The following is a 19094-nucleotide window of genomic DNA, read 5'->3' on the forward strand; positions in this document are numbered from 1 at the left end:
GCAAATTATTTTCATTTCCTGATTGACAGCTTGCTGTGAGTCAGTATTAAACCAAACAATGCCACAAGACACCGCTAGTGGAGGTGTTGGCTATGGAATAACACCTTCTCAGAAGCAAAACAAAGCTGATGGGGTGTGCTAAACGCTCTGCTTGTCATTAAACGTTTTAGCCTTGTGTGCATCTGAGGATGTGACATTTGGGATAGTCTAGGTAGACTGCTGCAGTAGAGAAAAGTATATATACACTTACAAGCTTTTTGCTTTACTATTGAATAAAACCACTGTAAGGTGATTGTGAAAAGCAGTAGTAGTCATTGGACTGAACCTCTGCACTAGCAGCGAATGGAGCTCTTGTTCCTACTTTTGGAGGAAAGGAAACTATGCAAATGAGATTTAAGTACAATTAACCACTAAAAATGTTGTATTTAAATAAAATGTCCATTTAGTTTCTCAGTGGTATTTTTTTTCCTTGATTTTTTTTCTTTTCAGTACCCCAAGTCTGACCATCAAATATGATTCTTTGCCTGCTGCATGAAACTCCTTAAGTACTTCTTTTGCCATTTGGCCACATGGCTTCAACTACAATGGTAAGTTAAGATTCAGATGATATATTTTCAGATCTTTTTCCTCTAGTCTGCTAGCTGTCTGGCTGATGAGAAGGATGCCATTAATATTTGACATTTTCTTTAAAAAAACCTAGTTTGCTTGTCGCTGCTGAATTCTGATATTTCCTTCTTCAGGGGTGTCTTCTTTCATAGTTTGTGAATACTACTAAACACTTACTGGCCAGTGCAGCATAGGAATTGCCTTATCAAGCTAGTGGTGTCTTTTCAGTCAGGAGTGTTGCAGAAATTTGGGTGCATATAAATCCTGCTTCTACATAGTAGTCTTGTATTCACAGATGCTAATGTTGCCATGGGTTTTTACCTAACGCTAAGCAGTCAGTGAACTGAATATCTGAAATCATGCTGTAACCCATTAGACATAAGCACTGTAGATGTTTCTACTAGATATATCCACTTATATAGAAAGCGTCAGTATTAGACATTTTCTTAAAAACACCTAGACATTTGAAAACTTAGATGTTCTGTCGTGGCAGGTTCTACCACACAATAGCACAGTAAGTAGGTGGGGGATTTTCATGAACAGGTAAGAAATTTTGTTTTAGGTGCATTACATGAGTGGTTTTGTTGTATATTTTTTTGTTGTTCTTTTGTTGCTGTGTAGTATGGTTTTCTTCACTGCATCATATTCTAATATCTCTGTAATAACTGCTGCTATCTTGGATTGGACATGGCTCATGTGTCTTCAGTTCCTTGAGGCTTGAGTAGAGGTGTTTGCTTTAAGGAGCAGCTGATAGGGATGGTTTAAACTGAGGAAATAGGGCAAACACACATTTGGGAAGAGGTACCTATTACAAATGTTCCTAAGCTTTACTGAATATTAGAGCTTGTCATATGTACATTCCTAAGGACTTTGTCCACCTGCCACCGAAGTTAATGCATTGCTTCTCTGGACTTACCTGGACATGAATCAAGACCATGGCATTCTCCTACAACACTTTGGTTCTTAATATTGTCCTCTCTTTCCTCCCTGCCCCAAATCAGTTTCATTGTCTGGTTCATTTAGCAGCTGCACATTATTCCCACACAAAGGAAGCGTCAAAGCTTAAGTGAGTGCCAGAGAAGGAACATTAGGAGCCAAGGAAGACTTTCTTGGTTTTTTTTGACACTGTTGTCTAAAAACTTGTTTATTCTGGTTTGAAATACTTGTCAAATTTTAGTCCAAGAACTCATAATTCTGATCTATGAAGCTGTTTGCTCTTTTTGAAATAGAGGTATATCAACTGCAGGTGAACTGAAGTAACAGACATTCCAAGGGAGCTAAATTCATTAAAATAAATGGTATTGAGTATACTATGCTCTGGGATATTGAGAAGCTTTTGCAGGTTTTGCTGTGTTTCGTAGGGTTGGGCGGACTTTTAGCATGCCTTGGAGGAAGTCTCTAGTGGGAGCTGGTTTTGTTTCCTAGCCACCTAACAGTACGTTCATAAGGAACACTTGTCAAATTGTATTACATGCCAAAATAATATTCTGAGCACAAGATCTTTGTTTCCATTTTGTGAAAAATAACTTGACCAATACTTGGGCACCAGTATCTAAAAGTTAAATGTTTTCTTCCTGGATGTCTGTTCAGGGATATTTTGGCCTGTTCTTTCTGTTAGTTAGTGACCAGCTTAACAAAGGAGGTCAGGTTTGCTACTTGTCATCACTAATTTGGTTAGTATTTGCTACTGCTTTTATTAGGTGTAATTTCCATTCCTACTTTTAATTCTAATTGCCTTTCATTGTTCTAAGGCTTCATAGTTTAGCCAAGCCTTGCGATGCAGTTACATGAGTTTTTAGCTGCTAAGTTTAGTATGTGCCAAAGAATTTTTGAGCCCATCTTCTAATTATAAATTCCTATCAGGAGTAGTAGAGTTTTTGGGGTGTTTTTAATGTATGAGGATGTTTAAACTAGTCATGTAATTTCTAAAAATCCCTTTGTGATTCTTGCAGCAACAAGCTTTAGAACTGGCATTGGATCGTGCTGAGGTAAGAAGCAGCTAAATTACTTATTTGCACATAATATATGGCTCTCACAGTTATAAAAATACAACAGCTGTTTTTTATTTCTTTTGAAAAGCAGTGGAAAACCACGTTATATAAATATATACGAATGTAACCACCTGTATATGTAACACTGAATTTGCGAAATTCTCACTGAAATTGCTGTCATGTATTTTTCTCTTACTTACTGTACTGAGAACATCAAGTGCAATGGTGATAGACTGTGCAAGTGATAGACTCGAGCTTTCCCCTTTTAAACCGGTAAATCTGTGTGTTGTGAAATAAGCAGGGCTCTACAGAGACACCTCGCAGAAATATATGGTAAAATCCTGTTTGTGTTTTTAGGAGTAGCCCAGTGAAAATGAAGAGGCAAGTGCCTTCACATTCATGTTCTTTCATGCTGACATCTGGTGTAACAGTTATCTTGAACCCTGTTATGGGAAATACATGTTCCTGTGGGAGAACCTCTCTTCACATAAATTCTGAACTAAGCTGTTAATCAAAATACTTCAAACAATAAAGATTTGAAAAAACTTTGTTAGAATATAAATCACATTTACTGCAGGATGATATTTCTCTTGTTCTTTTTTAATTCAAATGTTTAATGTACGTGAATTGTATTTATAATGTAAAGCTCTATAGAGAAAAATAATGTAAATGCAAAAGACAAAGTGAGAACTTCCTGAAATTATCATGTTGAAGAGTACTTGATTTGTAAATGTTGTCAAGCCAGTATGCATAAACTTGGTTATACCTTAGCGTGTTAACCACACTAATTTCAGTAGTGGTAACTAAGTACAGTAGTGTTGTAGTGTTAGTTGCTATTGTAATTACAAGATGTGAGTGTAGAATCAAGACCTTGCATGGAACTGATGCAAAGCCATGAAATGCTGTGTTTGACAGCTAAGTAGAGCTGTGTTCTTATTGATGACTGTAACATAAACCAGATGGTCTTTAGTGCACTTTTGGAACAGTCATGTACCATAACTTTTAATTGCTTTCTGTATACATGGAACGCTGTCTGGTAGTGATCTCAAGTTGTGTGATAACTAGAATTAAATTCCTTTGTAATATATGCTGGTTTTTTGGTTTACTTTTCTCTTCTAGTATATCATTGAAAGTGCCCGTCAGAGACCTCCCAAAAGAAAATATTTATCCAGTGGAAGGTACTAAGAGTTTCAGTATTTAGTTTTTTAATAGCACTTCTTTGATTTAATTTTGGTTACATGTTGAGTTTTTTTAATTTCAGAAAATCTGTATTTCAAAAACTTTATGATTTATATATTGAAGAATGTGAAAAAGAGCCTGAGATAAAGGTAGGTGGAAATTGCTGAGAAGCTTTTCATTTCTGTCTAAACAGGCAAGTTGAGAAAATACTTTGGTTTTAATTTCTTTGTTAAAAGAAGTATAAACTCTTCTTCCTGTAGTAGTTACCTAAAGATAAGACTACATAATATGAATAGTAAGGCCTAGACTGGCTTGAGTGACCTGTTCATTCTGCCTTAATCCTGCGTCACCAAAGGCACTTATGTTCAAGTTCAGGGTCCTTGTCAATGCCATGTGCATTGTTGTCGTTATCACTGTTTCACAATCAGCTGCTTAGCATGACTGCCATGGGAAAAATGTGGATAATTTTTTAGACCCTGTAATTTTGTTGTAAATTCAGATTTATTTCTCTAGCTGCTGGTAAACTAAGAAGTTTTGTGAAAATTTTTCGTAATATTGGCAAAGAGGCTCAAGCAGGCTTATCAATGCTAAATATACGGTGTAAAAGGCACAAATTACTTTGCTAAACTCTGAATGCAAGTGGAACAAGAAGAACAAGCTGTGGAATCTGCTGTATTGCTGCTTTCAACGAAGTAAAAATGAATGAGAAGACAAATGAGCACTCAGGTTAACTCCTAATTAATGGTTGTACCCAGAGCTGGTATTCAGAGATGAAGTGTGGCCTCCAACCAGAAGTTGTAAAATTTTCTGAGGTTTAGAATTCATTGTCTTAAGTTGTAAGGGGATTTCAAATGTTTCAATTTGTAGGATGTATATGTGGTCTCTGAAACACACTAAGTGAATTATAAAAATCTGCTATATGTGCATCAAAAAAGTAGTTTTACAGTTAAATAAGGGAATAATGTCTGCAGCTGCTGGATGAGATTTCAGCAAATACAGACAAGAAAATGCAATTAAGAAAGCTTCCAAATGCTCCAGTTCATTATTTTAATCCTGGAGAGAAATATCTTCTCCTGTTAGGAATGTCTGAAACTACTAAATATTTTGTTGTTGTTATCAAACAAGTTGTACTGGATTGATGATCTTCGTAGAAGTGGTACAAATAATGGTGCACACTAGAGTTACAACATTGTAGCATAGGGGTTTTCTTATTAACTGTTGTCTGTGGACTTCCAGTTCTAGGGTTTGTAATTTAGAAGTGGGATTTTTTACAAAAATCTGTGTGTATAAGGATGTGTGATAATGTATAATATGTTCTCTCTGTTGAACACAGTACAATTAAATTTAACTGGGCTTGTTTTCATGTGTAATTTGTCATTAATCTAAATCATGTTCTAGCAATTGTTTTTATTTCTGCTAATTATTTCATAGTATTATGTTCATGAGCAATGTTTACTTTTAAAGCAGAAGCTGAGGCGAAATGTGAATTTACTTGAGAAGCTGGTTATGCAGGAGACGTTGTCATGTTTAGTGGTGAACCTCTATCCAGGAAACGAGGGTTATTCACTGATGCTCAGGGGAAAAAATGGTTCAGGTAATATTCTTCTCATGAATTTTAAAAATACTCAGAATGCTATATAAATTGTTAGGATGTGTTGTTGCTTACATTTAACTGTTTCACTTCCAACATAGTTCTGGGGGTGGATGGGGGCAGGGAGAACAAACAACTGTACTTGAGCTAAAAATTTACATAAAGCTCTAAGCTGTTTATCTACAGTGTAAATCTGTAGATAGGACTCTTTTTGATAGCCTTCCATTCTCTTATTTCCCCTTAGTTTCTGGAGCTGCATGTCCGAGTTTATCTCGCTTCAGGTTCCTTCTGTTGGATTGTTTCTTTCACTGCTTCCCATGTCTAGGTCTGTCTAAAGGCATTTGTGTTCCAGTTTGGTGACACGTTCATGCCATTTGTACTGTCGTGCAATAAGAGCATACGCTATGTCACTTGGAAGCAAAAACCAGCACAGTAAGAGCAAATTAAAGCTCTGGGAGCAGAAATGGATGTAGAAATTAATACTATGCAAAAAAATGGTCTGTGTGGGTAGGTTTCTGCCAACCTTGCTTTTTCCTGTGGCAAGTTTTAGGTTTCTCATTGGTAATGTTTGAACTTGAAACACAAAGGTAATGTGTTTTGTTTAAATTCAGATTCCGAGACCATTCGTCTGCCTTATGAGGAAGGAGAGCTGCTTGAATATTTGGATGCAGAGGAACTACCACCTATTTTGGTTGATCTTTTGGAAAAATCTCAGGTTTGAAAGCTTTGTTTTCAAAAAGAACTTACGTATGGTACCCAGATAGACCTTGATATTTTGACTGCTTCACATAGGTGATTGTAAGCAGAAGACATAAAACATTTGTGCATTTGAAACTGTAGTATTTAATGCCCCAAATAAACACTTTATCGATATATAGGGAAAAAAAAGTAGTAAACACTGAAGAGAAGGAGATAAAAGAGAGATTGCTATGATTAGGGCTGTGGAACATCATCAACTCTGCTCTAGCAAAATTTCCTTTGTTCTATATCATTATGGATAATTCCCATTTGGCATGGGAATTCCTTACCAACTGCATTGCTGGTATATGAAAACACTGCATTTGAAGCTTGTATTTTTGGTATGTCTAGGTACACAGGAAAGACCATTGGTCTGAAAAACACAGTCAGTAGTTTTATTCATAGTTTCACTGAATTTTATATGTTTTGTAACAAACTTCTTTGTAGAGGCAGGGGCAGATTGGTAAATATTTGTTTATTCAAAAGTTGGTGTTTTTCTTTCAACCAGGTTAATATTTTCCATTGTGGATGTGTCATAGCAGAAATACGTGACTATAGGCAGTCTGGTAACATGAAATCTCCAACGTACCAAAGCAAGCACATTCTTTTGCGACCTACAATGCAGGTAAAGAAGAGCCTTGAGTAATTTCTCAGTGTTACTGTACTGTAGTTCCTAGACTGGATATGCATTGTTACTGAACATATGTTAAGAAATCCTGTTATTCAGCTGAAAGCTAATTACCATTATGTCTTTTTCCACAGACTTTAATTTGTGATGTGCATTCTATAACAAGTGACAACCACAAATGGACACAGGTAGGTTAGAGGTTATTTAAAAACTTTACAGTGATGTTATAAATACACAACAAAATAAAATTTATTAAAATTTTTTGTTTGCTTAACATTTTTTTTCTGTTTTTCTAAGATAATATCCACATGCATAGGTATATAGGAACTTAACTAGTGTAAAAGTTGTCGTATTTTCATATTTATTAATAGCTGTGTATATTACAGGAGGACAAACTCCTACTTGAGAGCCAACTTATTTTGGCTACAGCAGAGCCTTTGTGTCTTGATCCTTCAATAGCAGTGACCTGTACTACAAACAGACTCCTGTACAACAAACAGAAGATGAACACTCGCCCCATGAAACGGTAGTTTTCAGTACGAAACACGTTTTCAAAGAAAAATATAAGTAATGCTTTATGTGAAAATTTAGCTGCTCCTATGTAATACCTGCTTAAATAAGAACGTGTCAGAAACAGTAAGAAATTATATCATATTTTTAAGTGCTCAATATTGTATTATATTTCAGTTACTAGTAGATGCTTTAGTATGCTAATTTTTGTATCAAAGGAAAGTGTGTATATTTATTTTCTTAACATGATCTGTTATATTTGCAGTTTGGATTTGGGGTTTTTTTTGCATAGATTTTGTGTAAGCAAAGTCAGATGGCAGCTCAGTAATGTAAAATACATAAATATTTTGTTGCATATTGGTCTCTAATTTGTTAAAAGTTATGTATAAGTTTAATCCTGAATGAAAAAATGAAAGGAATTATTTGTCTATTTGATGTTGGGGCCAAAAAGAAGTGTAAGCATATAAAAATAATGGAAAAATTTAAAATAATGTGGTATGTACTATGTACAAAATGTTGAAATTGTTTCACTTTTGTGTATGGTTGGGCCCTTTTTTATTTCCACAGAAGCCTGAAACATTTGTTCATCATGTTTGTTCTGCCACAAGAGTTGCATTCAGTCTGTAAAAAAGGAAAGATATTAATGGTCTGTCACAATTACTGAAATACTTAAAACTGGATTTGCATTGAAATACTGTGCTAGTGCCAAACCAGTGATAATTTCTAAAAAAATTTAAGTAATGAAATTGATCAAACTATCCTTGAAATTAAGACTTGGTGGTCAACAAATACTCCATTAAAATAATAGGAAAAGTGCTTAAATGAATGTACAGAATGGCATTACTGTACCTATGAGTTTGTCATGAAACAAAGACTACAGGGTAGTTACTGTCTTTTTAACTTTATAGTTACATAAGTATTACAAAGATCTTTTGCTGCAACGGAAATCTATGACAATACACAAATATTTTAAGCTTGGCAACTTCTTATTTACTCATTTTGATGATGTACTTAAATTACGCATTTTAAAAATAACCCCATTCTTAGTGCTGAAACAGATGAACAGAATTACAAGTATGTTTTATGAATATAATCAAGTTTTGAGGTTGTGCAGTGTAATCCAGAAAAGCTATTTCAAACTGGTATTTAAAAACTTTCTAGTCTCAATGTACGTAGCAGTGCACTGCATATTTCTGTGTTTGTACACAAGACAGTGGAGAATTTAATGTTTATGGTTTCACAACATTAAGTGTCATTTCACCATAGGTGCTTCAAAAGGTACTCAAGGTCCTCTCTGAACAGACAGCAAGAAGTAGCTCACTATTCAACTCCACCTCAGCTCAGACTACTTGACTACTTACAGAAAAGGAAGGAGAGGAAAGCAGCCCAGCAGTATGACCTCAAAATTTCAAAAGCTGGAAATGTACGTGTTCTGAAAAGTAATGTAATACACTTCTAACTATTTAATTAAAGTATTTAATATATTAATCCTTCTTTTTCATCTTCCAGTGCGTGGATATGTGGAAACAGAACCCTTGCTACTTGACTGCTCCTTCTGAAGTAGATGTAAGACCACCAATTATGTATAATTAGCAATTATTAGAAATTGTATTATATGAATAAGTATCTAAGAAGTAACCAGTATCAAAGAATGACTTTTAAAAAAGGGGAGTGACTTTAACATTTACAATTACTTTTCTGTACCATAAGGTATAAACACAAGTTATGCCATACTGTAATGTATTGCAATTGTAACAGAATAGTTTGGATGAAGTAATCAGTGCAAACAAATTGTTAGTATTGTTCTTCCATGGGCTCAATGAGCACATGTCTATTTGAAGTTGTCTGAGAGTACAAAACCCAGAAAAACAAATGAGGTCTGTAGGTTATTTAAAAATTAGTCACTTTTCATCCTGGTAGAAATTCCTCTCTTTTGCTGTATTATACTATGGGACATTAATCTTTTGAAAAGTTTTAAATTTTATACAGAGAATTCTGGTTGAGAGTTCTTTTGTTCACTCTGTGTGCATTTTTCTCCCAGGCACTTTCGCATTCTTAGTTGCTAGCACTGCTAAAACACATACTACTAGTGTACAGAAGGGACTGACAGAATATCCTGAGTTGGAAGGGACCTAAAAGGGTCATCAAGTCCAACTCGTAGTCCTGCAGGACAGGACAACCCCAAAATCCTACCATGTGTTTTATGCAAACGCTTCTTGCACTCAGGCTTGATGCTGTGCCCTGCTTGATGCTGGGGAATTGGGGGGCCTGTTCCAGTGCCAGCCACCCTCTGGTTGAAGAACCTTGTCCTAATATCCAGCCTAAACCTCCCCTGACACAGCTGCAGGCCATTCCCTCAGTTCCTGTCACTGGTCACCACAGAGAAGAGATCAGTGCCCGCCCCTCCTCTTCCCCTCAGGAGGAAGGTGTAACTGCAGTGAGGTCTACCCTCAGTCTCCTCCAGGCTGAGCAGACCAAGTGATTTCCTCATATGGCTTCCCCTCCACAACCTTCACTATCCTTGTGGCCCTCCTTAGAGCACTCTCTAGTAACTTTATATCTTTCTTACATTGTGGCACCCAAAACTGCCCTCAGCACTCGAGGTGAGGCCACCCCAGTGCAGAGCAGAGCGGGACAATCCCCTCCCTTGCCCAGCTGGCAGTGCTGTGCCTGATGCCCCCCAGAACATGGCTCCAGGCTCCCATGCTCCTGGCTGCCAGGGCACTGCTGACTCAGATTTGACTTGCCACTAACCAGGACCCCCAGGTCCCTTCCCACAAGTCTTCTCTAGTATACTGAGATTCTGAGATTTTTTTAAAAGTGTAGACTAGACAAGACTGTAGCTTTGGACATAGGGCTGGCAAGAATGCGAATTACACATGAAATGACAGTGTAAGTTTTACAAACAAACCTCTCTTTTCACTTCAACTGTGTTGTACCTGACATAATCAGAGGCTTTAGGAATTACTGTTACTGTGAAGTTACGTAACCATTCCACATTGCAGGCAATGATTTCAATCTGTAGTCTGAAACCATGTTTCACTCTTTTGTTAAGTTTAACGTAGCAAACATGGTGTAACGCTAAAAATGTAAAGTTCTGAAGGTTCTTCAGTTAAGTTTCTCTGAATTCATAACATAGGGAATTCTTTCTTTTCTGATCTCTCTATTTTCTTTAAGGTGGAAAAATATGCCAAAGTGGAAAAGTCTATCAAGTCTGATGACTCACAACCAACTGTCTGGCCAGCACACGTGAGTAGTTTAGACCTTTGGCCAAACTTCACTGTCTCTAGTTAAAATGCCTCTTATTTCAACAAAATCAATGTAATGTGGAATAATCTTCCCTCCCCCAATTTAATTAATCTTCCATGTGTTACAGAGACATGGGAAGATTACCAGAGATACTTGTAATTTTATACAGTAAGCAAGCATGTAATCAGTCTGATTTCCTCGAATTTTCCAGAAATACAAGGATTAGCAGCTTGTACGAAAGAAAGGATAATAATTTACAAGGAGCAGTACTTTGCACAACAAATTGCTTTCTTTACTCAGACACTCAAAGGCTGATGAAAAAGAGCTTTATTGAAATCAAAATGTTAAATTTTGGAAGTGATTAATATTAAATGCCTCTTACAAAAAACTCTTTCTGCAATGTTTAAGTTGAATCTTAAGATTTTTGGCACAAACTATGTGATTTGATCAGAAGTAGTAATTTAATATAATCAGACATAAATAATTGATTAATTTTTATAATTTCAGAGGCAAGATCCTATCTTTATTAACAGCATGTATCATGATATCTTCGTAGTTGCATATTGGAAAAAAGTAATACTTTCCCATATAACTTAATGTTCAGCTCCAGCATTTTACTCTGAATGTTTTTCGCATTTTCATAATTCATATAAAACTGTTTCTATATATGTTTACCCAATCTGCCTTTCCATGTCTAACATGATTGTTTGGGGTTTGCAATATCTTTGTATTTTTAAGAGACAATAAACTCTTTTCCCTCCCATCCTGTTAATATAACTTCTGGAATCAGTTTCATTTTAGATAATGCACCCCTTCCTAGAGAGTGTTACTTATGTTCAGAGTTACTTATACAATGTTTCTTACTCAATATTGTACATAGAGCTGCTCTGTTTTACTTACTGTTTCAGCTAACGCTTGTTCAAGACTTACTAGTTCATTCTGTCTTTTTAGGAAATGAAGGATGATTATGTGTTTGAATGTGAAGTTGGTAATCAGCTTCAAAAAACAAAACTGACCATTTTTCAGTCTCTTGGCAATCCCTTGTACTATGGTAAAATTCAGACACTCAAAGGTGATGAGGAAAATGACAACCTATTAACTCCATCACAGTAAGTTACATGTTCTTTTTTAAACAATGCTGCGATCCAATAGGTGAAGGAAAACAAACATTACTTATCATTTTCAGTCATAAAAATACTCTAGAGCTAGATGTCTGATTTAAGATTTTTTAACACGAAAAAACTCAAACCAAAACAAAATGTGTACAAGCAACCATCATATTTCAAATGTGCTTTCTTGTTAAATTGGTGCATTCTTTTACATTAAAGATACATAGAGGGCAAAATAAGACTACCAGCAAATCCAATCATGCAGATTGTGGAGACACCATAAGAGATTATTGCTGCACTCTTTTTTGGTGATACTCAGAATTTTAATTGTTCTCAAAATTTGCTTGATGCTATGAAAGCATAAGACTTGACTATATTCTGTTTACTCTTAGATCCAGTTAAACTAAATAAATGAAGAAAAACATGAGCTTCTAAGAAGCTTCATAATTTTGAATTGTTTGGAATATGCTGGGTTTGGCTGTGATTCTACAAAGATTCTCTGTTCTTGGCTCTTTTTGTTGTATGTACCAGATTATTTGTGTAGAGGAACCTGTGCAGCAGAGTAGAGCCCATAAATTTCAGTAAGGCAAGGAGCAGTGAGACTGAGCAAGCTTTTTAGTTCGCTAATGAAAGTTACTTTTATCATCTAGTATGTAATCATTCTCTTATTTTTATGAAAATCTTAAAAGTATTAAGTATTAAGAATATTTTATCCCTAGACTTGAGCTATTTACTTATTATTTGTTTCCATACTGTTGTGGTTTAACCCCAGCTGGCAACTAAGCACCATGCAAGCACTCACTCCCTCCTCCCCCGGCCTCCATGGTGGGATGGGGGAAGGAATAGCAAGGGTAAAAGTGAGGAACCATGTGGGTTGAGATTAAATACAGTTTAGTAGGTAAAGGAAAACCCACACATGCAAGCAAAACAAAACAAGGAATTCATTCACCACTTCCCATGGGCAGATAGGTGTTTTCCTGTCTCCAGGAGGGCAGGGCCCCATCACACCTGATGGTTACTTGGAAAGACAGATGCTTTCTCTCTAAATGCTCCCCCCACCCCTCTCTTCCTTCTTGCCCTGGCTTTATATGCTGAGCATGATGCCGTATGGTATGGAATATCCCCTCCTTTAGTCATTTGGGGTCAGCTGTCCTTGCAGCATCACTTCCCAACTTCTTGTACACCCCAGCCCTTTTGCTCGTAAGAGACAGAAAAGGCCTGTGTAGGTACTGCTTAGGAATTGCTAAAACACCTATGTATTACTAACACTGGTTTCAGCACAAATCCAAAACAGCCCTGTATCAGCTACTATGGAGAAAATTGACTCTATCCCAGCCAAAACCAGCACACATACTTAGTACTGATGTTCCCTGAACAGCAGTGCTAGCTTAGAGTTCTGTAATAAGGCTGAGAATTAAATTAGTTGAGAGGTTTTAGATGCCTGGAGGGTTTTGGAAATAACTGGTAAGACACTGACAATTAAAGTTCATCAAAACTTGGATAACTCCTCATTAGCAAACTGCCATATGAAATGAAAGGAGAAGTAAGCATTCTTGTTGTTCAATAAAATAAAAGGGTTTTTTAATAGCTTTTTCTTTTTGGAGCTGGAGAAAGAGAAAGTTCTGTGAAGTTAAAAAGCATAGTAATAAGTTTGCGAGCCATAACTGTTACACAAAAGAGAGATACTTATTTAGGAGGTCTGGAAGATCACAGGGAATTGCAATTGGCATAAGTAAAATCAAACAATGCAAACTGAACGTTTCTTAAAATATTATGCCTAAGGCTGTTTTTGACATCCCCTCAGGACACTTGTATTTCAGTCTGAGTGTACTGGTATGTTGTTAACTTATACGTAACTCTTCCTTTGTACTTTTTACACTAATAATTCTGTAGTAGTTACTCACTCCCATTTTTTTTAATATATAAAATCCAAAATTTCTATATTCTGCCTTTTGCTTTGTAGGTGATTTACTATTAAAGGAGACCATATTAGATCATATGTGTATATATTATATATATAGATAGGAAGTCAAGTGTGTGTTTCAAGTACTGAATAATACCCAGTCCATTGAATGGATACGTTATTGTTTGTATTTTGAGCAGGTATGAAAAAAACACAGCACTGTCATTTGTTTGAAGCCTTGTGATAATAAAAATATGTTCTTTTAGTCCAAGTCATGACTGAAAATGTACTTTACATTTTAGGTTCCTTATTGGTTCGAAGACTGATGCTGAAAGGTAAATTAATATAGTTTGTGCATCTATTTGGATTGATGACAAATAATAAGCTTTGTTCCTTTTTGGCAGTTATGGCTGCCAGTGTTATGGTTTGTGGAAACAGATGCAGAACAAATGAGGAAAAATAAGAGGAACTAATCATCATAACAAGAAGTAGGATAGTGTGTAGTTTCTGTATTTACCAAGCAAGGAAGAATAGAGGACATCAAATACGTGAGTACAGCTTGTCATGCTACCTGAACTCTGAGAGCATTGCCATTTGGTATGGTAAATTAACAGTGATGGAAATGGTTCATTTGAACTTGTCATTTGAAGTGTAATCTAGGATTTAAGATTTATATGTCTTGGTTTTGTGCACTGTGCATGTCTTGATTCAGCCTTCCTAGGGAAGCAAGTAATAAAACAGTTTTTCAGCATATTTTAGTTGTAGAATGAGTAGGAGTAGCAATTCAGGGATATCTGAGGCAGCAAAATAAGTGGTTTTTAAGTGTTTTTCAGCATGCATCACCCTAGATTGCCTGTGCATATGAGCACAGAACCATTAAAAAGCAACCTCTGTCAGAGCCAGTTGTGTTTTTGTGCCCCCATAGGATACCTCCATCTGATGTACATGCCATAGCTCTTATCCCCCTGCACCCCTTATGTGCCTGGCAAATGAGTCTTCTATTTGATCAAAAACCAGTAATAATGTTCTTTTTTTAAATAGGTAATTTTGATTAAGAAACTCTTTGCTTATATTCTCTCCTGCCTCCTTTGTGCTGATACTTTTGCTGCTTGTTCTGTAAGCTGAACTGGGGGGGGATTGGTTGGCTGAAAAGTAAAACAATGTTACAAGAGCCTAGTTTTAACTGGGATTGATTTCCTGATCACGTTTATCACTGGGTTGCACAAGTCCTTTTGTCAGAATCAGGGTTTCAGGGACAAGGACAACTAGAAACAGTAGAGGGGGGCAGGATGACCTTTTCAAGTACATGGCATTTTATTACCCTGATTCCACTGTAATTTTGAGTCAGTCTAAAATCTAATTGCTAAAAAAGGTACACTCCCCCCTTTCCTCTGTTGTGTGTGTTGGGACCTTTGCTTATGTCTGCAGTAGTCAGGTAACAGCACATGACAGAAGCAGGGCTATATCAAAATAAAGTGTATTTCGTCACATTTAGGTGTGAGGTAATGGAAATATTCCAGCAGGTTTTCACTGAGGTCTAGTCTGCCAGAGTGTAAGTGACCACAGCACTTCAGCTTGATATTTCAAGGTCACTTTGTATATTCTGCTCATCTTTGTGAAACAGTATTCCCTCAACTTGTTTCAGATTAGTAGAGATGTATGATTCATTTTGATAGAACAGTATTTTAAACTTGTTTGCCTGATGCTTTATCAAATGTTTGTCATAATGTTCACAGAGGAGTGATTGTTCAGCCCTTGCATTTAGACTCCTCACCTGACATAGAGCTCAAGCTAAAGGAGGGTCAGCTGTTCCACAGGCAGAAGAGACACTTCTGTGAAAAGATTCTGGACCTCTGTAATAAAGGGGGAATGGGATCCCCGTTGACTGACATCCCAAAGATCTGCAGTTGCTTTTGGGAATGGAACTGTTCTGTCTATTGTTTCCCATATTCTTCCAATAGAGTGCTTCTCACACTGTACTTTGCATTAGAAATAAGAGATTAAAAGTTAAAATGGAATAAACCTAAGAGCCCAGGAATATAATGTAGAAAGATACAAAGAGGTATAAATATGTTTTTTATATGTGAATCTCTGTTATGTAGAGATATGCTCACATAATATATAAAATATATGACTATAACATTCACAATTATGTGTTTAATCTGTACTTACCTACTTTAGAAGTTCAAAGTTGTTAATCTTTTTATGTCCTCATTGTTTGTTTCAGGGTGGTGAACCAGTACCAGGAGTTAGTGCAAAATGAAGCTAAATGTACTGTGAAAATGTTTCATAATTCAAGTGGATCAGTCAGTCATCTTTCTCCAGGGAAGGAAATGGAAGTGAGTTTATCAAGTTACGCATTTCTTTTATTTGTCCTTAATTATTGAATTAGTAGAATAATTTTTGCTATCCACATTTAACAGTAAAATAACCTAAAAATGTCATCCTGAATGAATTTTTAAATGTGTTATGGTCATGATCATTCAATGTGAGTATATTGGAAAAGTTAGTGGAAAGCATTTATGTTTCCAATGTTCAAATGTTGTCTTTTAGCTGTTTTGAGGGGTGGGGGGTTTGCTGTGTATCATGTAGTTAGCTCCAAAGTTCTGTTTTAGCATTTTCCCCTGTTCAGATGAAACTTTCATAGAGCAGTATAGTAAAATGCAGCTGTGTGTCTTGTTTTGCAGGTCAGTAAACACAGAAGCAGATGGAGTAGCTGAACTTCTTTTACCTTTTAGAAATTCAAATTATTTTCTCTTCAATTTGAGGAGGAAAACTTTAAAAAAAAAAAAAAAAAACAAAAAAAAACCAAAGGCAAAAAAACCTTCAAACAAAAATGGCAAAAAAATAAACCCAAACAGACAAAAAAAAACACCAAAAAAACCTCCAAAACACAAGCCCCAACAACTTTAAAGTGTGTATGTTTACATGCACACGCATTTCTACATTTCTAGTATAAATTCTTGCATTCCCTAATTTTCCTGCCTGTTGGCATTGCCTTGTGTTTTACTTGCTGCTTCTGGCCTTTTTTGGTCAGAGTCAGTGCTTTAGCAGTGAGCTGTATGTTATGCTCCACCTAGTAAATGAGATTTGTATCCACTGGGGTATTTCCTAAATACCCTAAATACCTTCCTATGAATTAAATTTCCCCTAAATATCTATTTATGAACTCCCCACAATGTGTCTCTGAAAGAGGTAGTTCCTGGTGTCAGCCAGACCAGCAGCGTTCCAAGGCCAGCAGTTGCAGAAAGGGTTATGAACGTTTCTCTGTATGAGTGCACACATACAGGCATGTACATGCACGTGTGTGTATATACATTAAAATCATACAGTGATTGGGGTGGAAGGGTACTTGTGGAAGTCAACTTGCCTGCCTTTCCAAGCCTCCACCAAAAGCTGGACCAGAGTTACTCAGGTTACTGTATTTAATCATCATTGGAATGGGGCGTTGGTCTTTATTTTCAAAATCAAGAAAGCAAGAAGCAGATTTTAATAGAAGAAGAGAAAGGTAGTCCTCAGAATTTTCCTCAAAAGATTCGTTTTTATAAGCAAGCAATTAGAAAATTAGAGGGACTGTCTCTTAATACTGAGAATCAGTGGAAGCTAAGCTCACCAAAATGGGTGATTCTGCACAATGCTCTGATTTCTTAGCTCATGCACATCTGATTGAGACTCCAGTAATGAAATATTCTGTTCACTATACTGCCAGCCTCATTTCCTAGTTTCAGCAGTTTGTGAACTGTATGTTTGTGTAGACATTATTTTCATTTATGGATACCTGCTTTATAGGTAAAAACACATAGACTGTAACTGTGAATGTGTTTCACTGCTGAGTCTTTTGACAGTGTCAGCTATTGGAATAATGGATTTAGGGTCTGTTGTGAATGACTGAGAACTACAGACTCGAGTAGCTGAAGTAGATTTATGTTCAGACAACCTAATAATTAGGTTATAAGAACAAACAAAAAGGCTGCATCTTCTCTCTAAAAATATGAAGTTCTTGTCCCACTGAAGCCAGTGGGGAAATGTGTCTTGATTTCTCTGCATTCAGGATTTTCCTGAACTTATTTCAAATCCTGCTCCCAGAATGAAGAATTCTGATCCTGTTCTTTAAGTCTGTCTTGGTTGAAAATGGCAGGTATATATGAATGAATGAATGAATGAATGAATGAAATTATGTAATTTTTCAATTAAAACCTAAATGTTCTGTTACTTCAAGTGTATTTGTCACTTTTGCATTTGTGAAAATTACTAAAAGAATTTCAGAATTATGGAGTAAATGAAACTCTTTAATTATTTTACTTACTTCTTTGCTCAGTTTAAATTTTTACCAGCATTTTCATGCTGCTTCTTGATGGTAAACACGTTATCTAAAGAGAGTTCATCTGAAATGTCTGAAAGGAATTTTGTCGTGGTTCTGAGAAGCCTTAATACAAATCAGTCGAATTGTCTTTTCTGCTAGCTATGTGGAAGCTCTTATCATTGCTCTGGTAGTGTTAATTTCTCTTTCCTCCCAGCAGCCAGAAAGTGTATCAGGCTCTGTTCAGTCTTCAGTACTGGGGAAAGGTGTAAAACACCGACCTCCTCCTATCAAATTACCTTCAAGTTCAGGAAGTAGCTCTTCAGGTAATTATTTTTTGACTCAAGTGTCTCATTTTAACATGTTCTGCCTGTTGTAAAATGACAGGATATCCCTTTAGTAAAGATCTAATAAAAAAATACCAGCATCTTATCTGTGAGAAGAGCATGGTTTTTTGTGTTTTGTTTTTGTTTTTTTTTTAAATTTCTGATTATATTGTTCACAAAATTTTATCCTAATATTCAAGTTAACATGTACTCACAGAATAGTAATGTATTTTAATTATGCTTTTTCAGGTAATATTTTTAGTTCACAACAGTCAAGTGGCCATCTAAAATCCCCAACTCCACCTCCTCCTTCTAAGCCTCCTGGTCTTTCTCGGAAACAATCTATGGATCTTAATCAAGTTAGCATGCTCTCTCCAGCTGCCATGTCTCCTGCGAGCTCTTCACAAAGTGAGTCACGACCTAAATTCTCCATTAAATCTTAGGCTTTTGCATAAATGCTTCCTGAGATAAACTTCTTAACCTGTGGAATGATGAAATTTAAGTGTACAGTGTACCCTAAATTGTATAAGTTGTGCAGCTTTAGGCAGGTCTCTTGTTCACTGTATGTATTTTATGTTTATTGTAACTGTGTTCGTTTTCTGTATATATATGTATGCACCCTCTGTGTATACGTTTTAATACATTTTATGCAATTAGCATGATCTCCTCATATATGAAAAGGCTGGTAGATGATGTGATGAGATAAAATTCCAAAGTGTAGATTTTTTTTTTTCCTCCAGTGTAAAAACAGTATGTTAGATCAATTTGCCTTTACATAATTTAAGCATCTGGTTTTTTAAATGTTATAGGAGCTGGTGCAGTTGTGTATCTATGTATGTATATAATCTGATCAGTCCCAAGGTGATGATACAATAAACAATAAGATGATTTTTTAAAAACACTCCTACACTGTTTTACAAATCATTGCTGATTGCAAGTGTGGTGGTGATGCTGCTGATGATAG

General features: G+C 36.1%; 1 protein-coding gene across 13 annotated transcripts in view; it reads left to right on the forward strand.

Annotated features, from left to right (window-relative positions):
- The first annotated feature begins 466 nt into the window (after nucleotides 1–466).
- SUPT20H (SPT20 homolog, SAGA complex component) overlaps nucleotides 467–19094 on the forward strand; it is a 29275-nt gene continuing 10647 nt past the window's right edge. For 7 of the 13 annotated variants that reach the window (XR_001861087.1, XM_017731301.1, XM_017731304.1 and 4 more), the window contains exons 1-17: nucleotides 467–587; nucleotides 2559–2594; nucleotides 3717–3775; nucleotides 3859–3925; nucleotides 5241–5370; nucleotides 5979–6082; nucleotides 6614–6730; nucleotides 6868–6921; nucleotides 7120–7259; nucleotides 8510–8666; nucleotides 8753–8809; nucleotides 10421–10492; nucleotides 11444–11601; nucleotides 13807–13839; nucleotides 15732–15843; nucleotides 18022–18130; nucleotides 18380–18538. Coding sequence is in view for 12 of the 13 variants with exons in the window: in XM_017731301.1 (XP_017586790.1) it covers nucleotides 570–587; nucleotides 2559–2594; nucleotides 3717–3775; nucleotides 3859–3925; nucleotides 5241–5370; nucleotides 5979–6082; nucleotides 6614–6730; nucleotides 6868–6921; nucleotides 7120–7259; nucleotides 8510–8666; nucleotides 8753–8809; nucleotides 10421–10492; nucleotides 11444–11601; nucleotides 13807–13839; nucleotides 15732–15843; nucleotides 18022–18130; nucleotides 18380–18538 (1582 nt within the window). In the remaining variant the exon portion in view is untranslated. The remainder of the gene's footprint in view (nucleotides 588–2558; nucleotides 2595–3716; nucleotides 3776–3858; nucleotides 3926–5240; nucleotides 5371–5978; nucleotides 6083–6613; nucleotides 6731–6867; nucleotides 6922–7119; nucleotides 7260–8509; nucleotides 8667–8752; nucleotides 8810–10420; nucleotides 10493–11443; nucleotides 11602–13806; nucleotides 13840–15731; nucleotides 15844–18021; nucleotides 18131–18379; nucleotides 18539–19094) is intronic. The other 6 variants (XM_017731309.1, XM_017731311.1, XM_017731302.1 and 3 more) reach the window with 3 other exon arrangements.

Source organism: Corvus brachyrhynchos, unplaced genomic scaffold (assembly GCF_000691975.1).
Source record: "Corvus brachyrhynchos isolate BGI_N302 unplaced genomic scaffold, ASM69197v1 scaffold103, whole genome shotgun sequence".
Taxonomy (NCBI): domain Eukaryota; kingdom Metazoa; phylum Chordata; class Aves; order Passeriformes; family Corvidae; genus Corvus; species Corvus brachyrhynchos.